The sequence below is a fragment of the Entelurus aequoreus genome, linkage group LG03, assembly GCF_033978785.1.
Source record: "Entelurus aequoreus isolate RoL-2023_Sb linkage group LG03, RoL_Eaeq_v1.1, whole genome shotgun sequence".
NCBI lineage: Eukaryota > Metazoa > Chordata > Actinopteri > Syngnathiformes > Syngnathidae > Entelurus > Entelurus aequoreus.
In genome coordinates, this window is record NC_084733.1 from 48,364,793 (window position 1) to 48,378,688 (window position 13,896).

At 38.0% G+C, this 13,896-nt stretch overlaps 1 protein-coding gene across 4 annotated transcripts in view; it reads left to right on the forward strand.

The window, feature by feature from the left end:
- Positions 1-13,896, forward strand: part of dnajc17 (DnaJ (Hsp40) homolog, subfamily C, member 17) — a 103,491-nt gene that overhangs the window by 14,734 nt on the left and 74,861 nt on the right. For 3 of the 4 annotated variants that reach the window (XM_062042006.1, XM_062042009.1, XM_062042008.1), the window contains exons 6-9: positions 1-94; positions 853-902; positions 10,740-10,817; positions 13,688-13,768. The exon at positions 1-94 is cut by the window's left edge and continues 6 nt beyond it. In XM_062042006.1, coding sequence (XP_061897990.1) covers positions 1-94; positions 853-902; positions 10,740-10,817; positions 13,688-13,768 — 303 coding nt within the window. The remainder of the gene's footprint in view (positions 95-852; positions 903-10,739; positions 10,818-13,687; positions 13,769-13,896) is intronic. The other variant, XM_062042007.1, reaches the window with a different exon arrangement.

Below are 13,896 nucleotides of genomic sequence, written 5' to 3' on the forward strand. Positions count from 1 at the left end.
CGTTTGAGGGAAGAGGGCTCCAGACAGCTTGAGGAAGAACAGAGGCTCATCAGTGAGCAGATCCAAAGAGAAAGAGAAGCACAGCAGAACACAGGTAAATACACCCAGAGAGGTACTTCTATTTTCAATGTATAACCAGGATCCAGTATGCTTGTTTGCGGGTTAAACAACATAGCACCATGTAGTTTGGTTTTGCCTGCATGAGTTGAATTCCCACTAGCATTTTTCTTTCTTCCCGTATGAGTGAACTTTTTATAATCAAACTGTCAGTTGAGCTGTCAGTTTTCTTCAGGCAGCCTGTTGTTCACCAGATAATAGTGACACTAAAAACAATAACTAAATGTACGTAGGATTTTTTGGCACAACATGTTCAAATGAAGGGCTTTTATGTCCTTGGCAGCAAGACATTTTGGCATGTTTATATAGGAATGCCAAACATCACACACACACACACTACTCAAACATCAAACCTGACCTCATGATCATATTTTTGCATGAAGCCCCCGTGTTTCAATGTTGGAGGGAAAACATAAACACATAAATCAATTCTATGGATGTGTGTGAAGGTAAGGGAAGTTGGGAGTGTTGGCGCGAGATTAGACCTCTTTTTGTGGCTGGGCAATTACTCATGCGTAGTCAGCACATCTTCAACTTGCACGCAGTCAGGCCCTCAAAAGTCTGGAGCAGTGCTCTCTATAGAGGCATTCTGTAGATCATAGGTCTGTTGCAATCCCAACGTGACAGCTTAAATTAAATGGCTACCCATATGCACAGTCTGTGGCTGCCTCAACAAATCAGTTTTTTCTTTAACTTTAACATCATTAACTCCTATCTTCTTCATGTTTTTTTCAGGCTCTGGTGTAGAGAGATGTTCCAGAACCAACGTCACCCCAAAACTAAAGGTAAATCTTTGCAAGTAGTACAAACCCCGTTTCCATATGAGTTGGGAAATTGTGTTAGATGTAAATATAAACGGAATACAATGAATTGCAAATCATTTTCAACCCATATTCAGTTGAATATGCTACAAAGACAACATATTTGATGTTCAAACTGATAAACATTTTTTTTTTGCAAATAATCATTAACTTTAGAATTTGATGCCAGCAACACGTGACAAAGAAGTTGGGAAAGGTGGCAATAAATACTGATAAAGTTGAGGAATGCTCATCCAACACTTATTTGGAACATCCCACAGGTGTGCAGGCTAATTGGGAACAGGTGAGTGCCATGATTGGGTATAAAAACAGCTTCCCAAAAAATGCTCAGTCTTTCACAAGAAAGGATGGGACGAGGTACACCCCTTTGTCCACAACTGCGTGAGCAAATAGTCCAACAGTTTAAGAACAACGTTTCTCAAAGTGCAATTGCAAGAAATTTAGGGATTTCGACATCTACGGTCCATAATATCATCAAAAGGTACAGAGAATCTGGAGAAATCACTCCACGTAAGCGGCATGGCTGGAAACCAACATTGAATGACCGTGACCTTCGATCCCTCAGACGGCACTGTATCAAAAACTGACATCAATCTCTAAAGGATATCACCACATGAACACTTCAGAAAACCACTGTCACTAAATACAGTTTGTCGCTACATCTGTAAGTGCAAGTTAAAGCTCTACTATGCAAAGCGAAAGCCATTTATCAACAACATCCAGAAACGCCGCCGGCTTATCTGGGCCCGAGATCATCTAAGATGGACTCATGCAAAGTGGAAAAGTGTTCTGTGGGTGACGAGTCCACATTTCAAATTGTTTTTGGAAATATTCGACATCGTGTCATCCGGACCAAAGGAGAAGCGAACCATCCAGACTGTTATTGACGCAAAGTTCAAAAGCCAGCATCTGTGATGGTATGGGGGTGCATTAGTGCCCAAGGCATGGGTAACTTACACATCTGTGAAGGCACCATTAATGCTGAAAGGTACATACAGGTTTTGGAACAACATATGCTGCCATCTAAGCACTGTCTTTTTCATGGACGCCCCTGCTTATTTCAGCAAGACAATGCCAAGCCACATTCAGCACGTGTTACAACAGCGTGGCTTCGTAAAAAAAGAGTGCGGGTACTTTCCTGGCCCGTCTGCAGTCCAGACCCGTCTCCCATCAAAAATGTGTGGCGCATTATGAAGCGTAAAATACGACCGCGGAGACCCTGGACTGTTGAACGACTGAAGCTCTACATAAAACAAGAATGGGAAAGAATTCCACTTTCAAAGCTTCATCAATTAGTTTCCTCAGTTCCCAATCATTTATTGAGTGTTGTTAAAAGAAAAGGTTATGTAACACAGTGGTGAACATGCCCTTTCCCAACTACTTTGGCATGTGCTGCAGCCATGAAATTCTAAGTTAATTATTTGCAAAAAAAAAAAAAAAGTTTATGAGTTTGAACATTAAATATCTTGTCTTTGTAGTGCATTCAATTGAATATGGGTTGAAAAGGATTTGCAAATCATTGTATTCCGTTTATATTTACATCTAACACAATTTCCCAACTCATATGGAAACGGGGTTTGTAGTTAGGAAACAAGACTGGAAAGAGCGATGATATGCACTTTGTAGACCTATAAAGAGGAAGTTGTGTAGAAGTATATACATTTAATAATACTAATAATAATGATACGTTTCATTCATAAGACACTTTATACTTAATCTAGAATGTTAAAGTGCTACAGAGGGGAGAAGAGAGAAGCAAGAGACAATTAAAATGTAATTTGAAAAAATAAACAAGTATTGTATAGCAATATCATAGGTACAAGGGAAATGTTCATCATTAGTTAATATCATGTAAGCCAGGGATGTCAAAGTCATTTTGGTTCAAGGGCCACATTTACCTTTATTAAATGTATAGGAGGCTGGACCAGTACAATCAGACCACAATTGCCTATAATTAGAAAATATTCATATTTAACTTTATCTTTATCTATTTACAAAACATATGAGCAAACTCATATTTCTTTTGACAAGTGTTTTTACAAATACAAAATAAAACTGTCAAAATATAGTAAAATACAAATCAATCTTCTTTCGTCTTAGTTGTGCTTTCAAAATATTGTATTTTTGAATATTATACTCATTGAGCACCGACACTTGTTGATTACACACTAAGCACACAGGTTTCACATTCATCTACATTGAACAAAAATGTAAACGCAACACAAAAGACCTGTTACTCCTCAAATATTGTTCAGAAATCTGTCTAAATCACATGTGTGGCATATCAAGATGCTGATTAAACAGCATGATTATTGCACTCGTGTGCCTTAGGCTGCCCAATCAGCATCTTGATATGCCACACCTGTGAGGTGGGATGGATTATCTTTCTTCTTTCTTTCTTTCTTTCTTTCTTTTAGTTTATTTAGAACATGAACACATTTACATCATAATACATCACACAATTTCATATCATTTCATTTACATCATGCCCGAAAAGGAGTAGGAAGAAGCAAAGCTTATTTAATCCTACCCCTTTCCCACTTCAAAGCATTTACAATTATATAAAATCATTTACTGACCTTTTTTTTATAATAAAATAACATCTATGAATTAGTATATACAACAGTTTGTAATATGTAATTAATTAATTCAGTCATTATTAACATACTGAGATGAAGAATATTTTCAATAAGGTTGGAAGTTTTTCTCATAATTCTTCTTCTTTGTACTTTGTAAGCACTATTAATTTAAACAACCTCTTAAACTGGATCATGTCAGTACAATTTTTAACTTCTTTACTTAATCCATTCCATAATTTAATTCCACATACTGTTATGCTAAAAGTTTAATAAATGTTTTAAATTATTTTTTCCTTTAAGGTTATATTTCTCCTCTTTAGTTGAGAAGAAATGTTGTACATTCTTTGGTAGCAGGTTAAAGATTGCTTTGTACATCATTTTAGCTGTTTGCAATTTTACCAAATCACCAAACTTTAATATTTTTGACTTAATAAATAAAGGGTTTGTATGTTCTCTATATCCAACATTATGTATTATTCTAACTGATCTTTTTTGTAACATGGTTAACGAATGTAGCGCACATTTGTACCGTAATTTCCGGACTATAAGCCGCTACTTTTTCCCCTCGTTCTGGTCCCTGCGGCTTATACAAGGGTGCGGCTTATATGCGGCCTGTTCTTCTCCGACACCGACGAAGAGGATTTCGGTGGTTTTAGTACGCAGGAGGAAGACGATGACACAATGATTAAAGACTGACTTTTCATATACCGGTAGGCTGGTTATTTTGATAACGTACAGGCGAGCACTTTGTATTACTTTGCGCCGTTGTATTATTTGTACTCTGCATGAATGCTGTTCGCCATGTCAAAGATGTGAAAGTTTGATTGAATGATTGAAAGATTTATTGTTAATAAATGGGACGCTTTGCGTTCCCAAACAGTCATCTCTGTCCCGACAATCCCCTCCGTGGTAGCAGGAACCCCTATATACTACGCTAATTACACATCAAAACCCTGCGGCTTATAGTCGGGTGCGGCTTATATATGGAGCAATCTGTATTTTCCCCTAAATTTAGCTGGTGCGGCTTATAGTCAGGTGCGGCTTATAGTCCGGAAATTACGGTAGTTATTTCCCCATATTTCTGCACAATAAGTCAGATATGGTAACACTAGTGAGCAGTAGAGAATATGAAGTGATTTTTGGCCCAGGACGTGTTTTGTTTTATTCATTATTGAAATGTTTTTTGCTACCTTATGTTGTATGTTTTGTATATGAGATTTCCAGTTCATTTTATCATCTATTAATACTCCCAAAAATCTGGTTTCTTTTACCCTTTCGATGTCTACTCCGTCTATTTGTATTTGCGTATGATGCTCTTTCCTACTATTACCAAATAGCATTATTTTAGTTTTACTGATATTCAAAGATAGTCTGTTTTTGTCAAACCATCTTTTTAATTTGTTCATTTCTTCTGTTATTATTTGTATTATCTTCTGTGTGTTCTCTCCTGAACAGAAAGCAGTTGTATCATCTGCAAATAAAACTAACTTTAAGTCCTTTGTAACTTTACAAATGTCGTTTATATAAAGATTAAACAATTTTGGTCCCAGTATTGATCCCTGCGGCACACCACAGGATATATCTAGCCGTGTTGACATATTTTCACCCATCTTCACATATTGCTTCCTGTTGGTTAAATAGCTTCTTACCCAGTTCAATACCAAACCTCTGATGCCATATCGTTCTAATTTTTGTATTAAAATATCATGATTAATTGTATCAAATGCTTTTGTTAAGTCCATGAATACTGCTGCCGCACATTCTTTACCATCTATTGCATTGGTAATTTCCTCTGTTATTTTAATTAATGGTATTGATGTTGAGATATTTGCTCGAAATCCATATTGGTTCTCCACGAGCGTCCCACTTTTGTTAATAAATAAATCTAATCGACTATTGAATAATTTTTCCATGATTTTGGAGAATTGTGGAAGTAATGAAACTGGTCTGTAGTTAGTAAACTGGTGTACGTCTCCATTCTTATAGATTGGTACGAATTTTGCAATTTTCATTTTGTCTGGGAATTTTCCGGTTTTCTTGGCAAAGAAGAAGTGCTCACTAACACAGATTTAGACAGATTTGTGAACAATATTTGAGAAGAATAGGTCTTTTGTCTATATAGTATACGTTTTAGATCTTTGAGTTCAACTCATGAAAAATGGGAGAAAAGAAAAAGTGTTGCATTTATATTGTTGTTCAGTATATGTGAATAAATAAGAATAAGTGGAAAAACTTGGAAATCTTTTCACTCGTTATCCACTTTTTTTCTTTTTGACAAAGATATTTTGGCTATTATGGGTGTGTTGGTGAGTAGAAAATACGGTAGCCTTAATCTTATTTAGCAAAAGGCACATTACTACCACCTGCTGTTCAGTCGAAGTGCTTCTACTTCTACTTTACAGGCCTACTGAAACCCACTACTACCGACCACGCAGTCTGATAGTTTATATATCAATGATGAAATCTTAACATTGCAACACATGCCAATACGGCCGGGTTAACTTATAAAGTGCAATTTTAAATTTCCCGCTAAACTTCCAGTTGAAAACTCCTTTGGATATGACGTATGCGCGTGACGTAGCCAGTAGAACAGAGGTATGGCTCCCCCATTGAGGCCAATACAAAAAGCTCTGTTTTCATTTCATAATTCCACAGTATTCCGGACATCTGTGTTGGTGAATCTTTTGCAATTTGTTTAATGAACAATGGAGATTGCAAAGAAGAAAGTTGTAGGTGGGATCAGTGTTTTAGCGGCTGGCTGTAGCAACACAACAAGGAGGACTTACTTGGATAGCAGACGCGCTAGCCGATGCTAGCCGCCAACCGCATCTGTGATCGGGTGAAGTCCTTCGTCGCGCCGTCGATCGCTGGAACGCAGGTGAGCACAGGTGTTGATGAGCAGATGAGGGCTGGCTAGCGTAGGTGGAGCGCTAATGTTTTATCATAGCTCTGTGAGGTCCGGTTGCTAAGTTGCTAAGTTAGCTTCAGCGTCGTTAGCAACAGCATTGTTAAGCTTTGCCAGGCTGAGAATTATTAACCGTGTAGTTACATGTCCATGGTTTAATAGTATTGTTGATCTTCTGTCTATCCTTCCAGTCAGGGATTTATTTATTTTGTTTCTATCTGCATTTGAGCCAGATGCTATCACGTTAGCTCAGTAGCTAAAGAGCTTCGCCGATGTATTGTCGTGGAGATAAAAGTCACTGTGAATGTCCATTTCGCGTTCTCGACTCTCATTTTCAAGAGGATATAGTATCCGAGGTGGTTTGAAATACAAATCCATGATCCACAATAGAAAAAGGAGAGAGTGTGGAATCCAATGAGCCAGCTTGTACCTAAGTTACGGTCAGAGCGAAAAAAGATATGTCTTTCACTGCATTCTAGTCCGTCACTCTAACGTTCCTCATCCACGAATCTTTCATCCTCGCTCAAATTAATGGGGTAATCGTCGCTTTCTCGGTCCGAATCGCTCTGGCTGCGTTGAAAACAATAGGAAAATATGAGGAGGTGAACAACTGACTACGTCACGCTACTTCCGGTAGGGGCTAGGCTTTTTTTTATCAGAGACCAAAAGTTGCGAACTTTATCGTCGTTGTTCTATACTAAATCCTTTCAGCAAAAATATGGCAATATCGCGAAATGATCAAGTATGACACATAGAATGAATCTGCTATCCCCGTTTAAATAAAAAAAATTCATTTCAGTAGGCCTTAAGAACAACAGTGTACGTGTGTCTCCTCTGATTTGAACAATGCGCCCTAAGCACGGGATTTAGGAATTGCTTGTATTCCGACATGTGACTACTTACCAGAAGTGAAAAGCAGTGGTGGTCAACAAAGCTAAAACGGCTGTTGTACAGCAAGTAGCACGCAAATTATCTGAGTAAAAAAGAGGCTTGAATCTTACTGCAAAAAGCAGATACGGACAAAAAATCTAACTATGCAATGAAATAGATCGCTATACTTTTATCAAAAAAAGATTTGTCGAGTGATATCAAGGATTGGTCGCGTTCTCAGACATATCAAACTATTGTGATCCAGACGCCATTCTACACAACAAAACAGATAGAAACTCTGAAAAGCATGGAGTTCTACAACTTCTTTATGTGTGACTGGGTCAAGGAAATTGGTATCAAGACTCTCCTGGATAAATATGCATCGTTTTTGCTTGGGTAAGGTTGCATTTCATGATTTAATTTCGCATTTACTGATGTTTGTTGCTGTTGCACGTTTCTTTTACGAGTAGCGTGTTTTTCGTTGTCTTTATTAAAATATAACTATAGATGTCAACATTGTGTATGTGCTGAAAACTTACTTTATGATTTCTGCCTTTGGTAAAAGCTAAACTCTTAGGTTTGCTCGCATTTGATTTATTTCATTTAGACTCCCAGAGTTTGTGCTTTTTGAAACATTCGTAGCAAACGTGTATTTAAAGGCCTACTGAAATTATTATTTTTTATTTAAACGGGAATAGCAGATCCATTCTATGTGTCATACTTGATCTTTTCGCAATATTGCCATATTTTTGCTGAAAGGATTTAGTAGAGAAAATCGACGATAAAGTTCGCAACTTTTGCTCGCTGATAAAAAAAAGCCTTGCCTGTACCGGAAGTAGCGTGACGTCACAGGAGCTAGTATTCCTCACAATTCCCCATTGTTTACAATGGAGCGAGAGAGATTCGGACCGAGAAAGTGATGATTACCCCATTAATTTGAGCGAGGATGAAAGATTCGTAGATGAGGAACGTTACAGTGAAGGACTTGAGAGACAGTGATGGACGTATCTTTTTTCGCTCTGACCGTAACTTAGGTACAAGCTGGCTCATTGGATTCCACACTCTCCTTTTTTTATTGTGGATCACGGATTTGTATTTTAAACCACCTCGGATACTATATCCTCTTGAAAATGAGAGTCGAGAACGCGAAATGGACATTCAGTGCCTTTTATCTCCACGACAATACATCGGTGAAATGCTTTAGCTACGAGCTAACGTGATAGCATCGTGCTTTAACTGCATATAGAAACAAAAAAATAAACCCCTGACTGGAAGGATAGATAGAAAATCAACAATACTATTAAACCGTGGAAATGTAAATACACGGTTAATGCTTTCCAGGCTGGCGAAGGTTAACAATGCTGTGCTAACGACGCCATTGAAGCTAACTTAGCAACTTAGCAACGGGACCTCACAGAGCTATGCTAAAAACATTAGCTCTCCACCTACGCCAGCCAGCCCTCATCTACTCATCAACACCCGTGCTCACCTGCGTTCCAGCGATCGGCAGAAGGACGAAGGACTTCACCCGATGCGTTTGGCGGCCCGGAGACGTAGGAAGTCAAGGTGAGGTCGGCGGCTAGCGCGGCTGGTACGGCTAGCGCGGCTGGTACGGCTAGCGCGGCTGGCGCGGCTAGCGCTCCAACAAAGTCCTCCTGGTTGTGTTGCTGTAGTCCGCTGCTAATACACCGATCCCACCTACAACTGTCTTCTTTGCAGCCTTCATTGTTCATTAAACAAATTGCAAAAGATGTCCAGAATACTGTGGAATTATGAAATGAAAACAGAGCTTTTTGTGTAGGATTCTACGGGTACCATAACTTCCGTTACTCTGGCTTCGTCACGCGCATACGTCATCATACCGCGACGTTTCAGCCGGATATTTCCCGGGAAGTTTTAAATGTCACTTTATAAGTTAACCCGGCCGTATTGGCATGTGTTGCAATGTTAAGATTTCATCATTGATATATAAACTATCAGACTGCGTGGTCGGTAGTAGTGGGTTTCAGTAGGCCTTTAAGAACTACAAATAATATCAAGATAATACTTAAATGGGTAATAAGAATTAACGTTAACATGATTTCAACGATTCATATAGCCGAAAACAACACAAGCATAGGGCATTTTTTCTTCGAGAAAGGCTATCTGGTGCCTAGTACCCATTGAAAACGGAGCTAGCTTGACCACCACGCGTATTCATTGGGCGGGATGTGAGCTGGACGTGACGTCGGTAACATCCCAGCAATAGCATGGTATTTATGCATTTTGTTGCATTTGGATTGTCCAGGGTGTATCCCGCCTTCTGCCCGAGTGCAGCTGGTATAGGCTGCAGCACCCCCCACGACCCCGAGAGGGACAAGCAGTAGAAAATCTATAGATGGATGGATGGATTGAAACCCTAAGTGGCCGGTTATGGCCGACTAGGCCATACGTTTTTTTTTCGCCCCTAATTTAAGATTTTTTACAATGGGGTTTATTAGATTTAATCCTGGTAATGGCCTTAACTATTAATGTTGTTGCTATAATTGATGTTAGCCGATGATTTTAAAAATGAAATCTGGTTTAAAGCTTAAAAGCTTTCCAGTACAGGAGGGAATTCTCTAACACATTTCTATTCAGTTATATCAACAAACTGCAGCCCCATGGTGGGCATTGTGAGGGGCCATATTCATGGATACTGAGCATTCGTGCATCGTAATACAGGCATGTTGAGTCTTATTTTTGTTTGAAACACTGTATTTTGTGTATGGTCAACATTCCTTAGGCCACATCTCATATGATATGCTATGTTTTGCAATGTGGTGTTTATTTATAATATCATGTTCCCAGTTATATCTGAAATATTTTATTTTATTTTAATCCAAGAGAGAGTTTTTAGCTGAAACCTTAGACATCACTTCAAGCAAATCCTTAACATTTCAGTTGCACCATTATTAAGGCTAAAGGAGGTTGCATAAACATGGAGATTCCCAGAAATTATGTTTCTTCTTTGACAGCAAGCAGAGAGCTGGAACAGAATCAGCACTTTGTGCTTGCCATTAATAATAGTGTTTTATGTTTGTGTGATATTTGCTGGGACATAACCATTTGTGATTGATTGGAGTAGTTGAGCAAGATCTGTTTTAGCAGCACAGCACTGGAACTCGTACTGTGGTGGCCATATTGCAAGATTCTTGTTAAAGCAATCGTCTGGAATCAAGTCTGATTTAGAAATACAGAAACAATATTTCCCCAGAAAATGAAACTGTTTCAGACAAATTCATTGTTTCAACTCCTTAATTCTAATGTCAAGTTTTGAGTAGTTTTGTAATGTATTGTGCTTCATCCTATTATTGTGTATACATACTGTATGCCCTGCAGCTTTTAATCTTAAGATATCACTATCACACCCTTTTATTTACTCTACACGTCATCATGGCTAACCTGTCGTTTTCTTTCTCCTTTTAGTTAAAGTGGAAGTGTAAAAAAGATGAAGAGACAAATGGAGGCTACTGTCAAGAGTTCATTTTTAAACTTCTACAAAAGGTATTGACTGATCAATGACAAATTCCAGTAAAGATGGGGAAAGAAGATTGTCACCCCTATAAAAGAGATGTTTGTGAAAATAAGTGAATTGTTTTTCTTGGGGATTAACCGTCACCATCCAAAAACAAATGGATTTGGACTTCTTACTTTCACCTGGTACAATTTAGGGTTAGGTTAAAAGACTTTGAGATTTGTTGTTCAATACAAATAAAATCTATTATTATTTTTATAACATTGTAATACAGTAGTATCTCGACTTACGATTTTAATTGGTTCTGTAATGGAGCTTTTAACTTAAAACACTTAAATCTTATATCAGCGTTGAAACCATTTAAATTAATTAAAATAACTTTAATTGGTGCTAGCCCTCCCAAAATGTAAAACGCCTTTTTTTAAAAAGAAAAACTAACTTTTAGATGAGAAATATTGTATGAAAAACAATACAATCCAATGTGCTATTAATAACAACTGCAGTAGTTTTATGAAGTACAGCATTTACCTTGGAGAGTGGAATTCTAGGATATCTCCTTCGAGCTGCTTCTTTGTCAAATACACCATCAGCAGTTTCTCAATGTTTTCATGGTCTGCCGTTTAAATATTATTTTAACATCCTTGAATGGCATTATCAACTTCTCCTGCCTCCGTATGGTGCATCCTAGCAGTGATACGCTCGGTTTGCTTTGCCAATTTGGCTACATGCTGTCATGTTTTTGATGATTTTTTTTCTTTAGTTCAATTAATATTGTCCACTTCTTCTCAGCACTGTCCCTTCACACTCCCTTTCTTCCTTACCTTGGTTGGTTGGAAAATCAAGGATATGTCAATCTCTAGCTATAAGCTAATGCCAGCGAGTAAGACCAGATGTTTTCGCCGGACCTTATGGGGTTCACTGTGACATTTGTTACACCAGCTAATGGCGGGGATGCTTGTAACTCAAATCATAGCAATTATCTGAGAGACAGCTCTCATCTCAAAACACTCATAAGTTGGGGCACTCTTAAGTTGAGGTTCCACTGTATCTCTGCATAAAATGATTTAAAATATTGAGCAAGACACTTATGGAATCAGTTGCCACAACAAAGTCAAAACACTCCTTCACATATACAGTCTATAATTTACTGATTTAAAAAAAACGTTAACACAATGTATTTTAATGTGTATCAAAAGATCCAAAGTAACATACAAATTGCACGCATTTGAGGTCTGCATGACTTAATTTATTTTCTTCATTTTAAACAAGGTCCATTAAGTTTAGTTGCGGTGAAAGTGGTGAGGGCAATGTTGCAGTGCTCTTTTAAAGACGTGCAGGGCATTATTCATGCCCCTCTTACCAGTGATGAAGCAGTGCCAAGAGAGGTATGAGGAAATGTGCTCTTCTCATGCAACACATGCACCACCTTATTCTTCCATACCTCTCATGAGCTATCAGTAAGGCAAAGGCTGGCCTGAAATGAGGATTGGGCAAGTGTCACTGACGTCATGCCATGCGGAAAAGGTGTTTGAACTTCTCCCTGGCACAAACTCAATAGGAAACCAGGTGGAAAGGGCATAAGACAAAAGAAAATAAGTATGTTTGCTTTTTTAGAAGTTAATGAGAAAAAAGGGTTTTGTTTGACATGGCAATCCATAATGGCTGACAGTTAATGTTTCAAGTAAGAGAAATAACCACCGTTGTGTAGGAAAACGAGTACGGTATGTCAGAGACGTTTGCGTACGTGTTCTTGTGCTGTTTAAAATAATACCTCTTGTTTTCTTTTATCGGGGGGGTGAGAATGTAATGTTTTTTTACTTTGAATTTTATAAAACTGCGCCAAGAGTCTCTTTTGCCACTGTTGTCTTGCTTTGGAGCATTTACATCCCTCGTCAGTCCCTTTTCCCACAATGCTGCATTTTTATAGTCAATTCTGAAAGGTCAACTTCTTCCTTTACTTAACTATTAAGCCCTTGCTTTCTAATTGATGGATGTGGGGGCTGTGGTCAGTATAGTTCTAGTTTAATTATTGGTACAATATGTGTTTAGCCTGCCTTCTTTGAATCTGTCACAGAGGTCAGTCAATCGCTGAGATGTTCACTCCTTACTCTTGTTTTTGACCACTGTTTATTGTCGGTCCTAAATTTTACTGACAGTGACATGGGTGAAAGACCGTATTTTTCGGAGTATAAGTCGCACCGGCCGAAAATGCATAATAAAGAAGGGGAAATTTATTTGATAAAACCCAACACCAAGAATAGACATTTGAAAGGCAATTTAAAGTAAATAAAGAATAGTGAACAACAGGCTGAATAAGTGTACGTTATATGACGCATAAATAACCAACTGAGAACGTGCCTGGTATGTTAACGTAACATATTATGGTAAAAGTCATTCAAATAACTATAACATATAGAACATGCTATACGTTTACCAAACAATCTGTCACTCCTAATCGCTAAATCCAATGCAATCTTATACGTCTAGTCTCTTGCGTGAAGGAGCTAAATAGTATTATTTGATATTTTACGGTAATGTGTTAATAATTTCACACATAAGTCGCTCCTGAGTATAAGTCGCACCCCCGGCCAAACTATGAAAAAAACTGCGACTTATAGTCCGAAAAATACGTACTTGATTTTATTCATCAAGTGTAGTTTGTTCCCAAGGAAGAGCTATGACGACCTCTCCTTTTCTTTCCCGTAATTGCTCATTTACTGTATGTGTACAGACTGAAGCCTTGAATTTAACTGAACGTTTACACCAATGTTCAGTTGAATTTACTGGTGTTTTAAATTTTCTGGTTCACACATGCTTTGCGGTTTTGCAATAAAATTAAATATCAATTTACATTTGTCTGCTCTTCTCTTCCTCTCTTTTGACTTTCTTTGCTTATCAGTACGGAGATGTTTTGAATGTGATCATATCAAGTAAGAAGAGAGGAAGCGCTGTGGTAGAATATGCAACTGTAAAGGCAGCTGTAAGTATCAACCTTCTCTTCTGACAGTCCTTTTTCCGTTGTATAATTTTGATACATATTGAAATAGACACAATATGAACATTTCATATCAAGGTTTTTGTGACTAAAATGATCACAGTTATTATAAT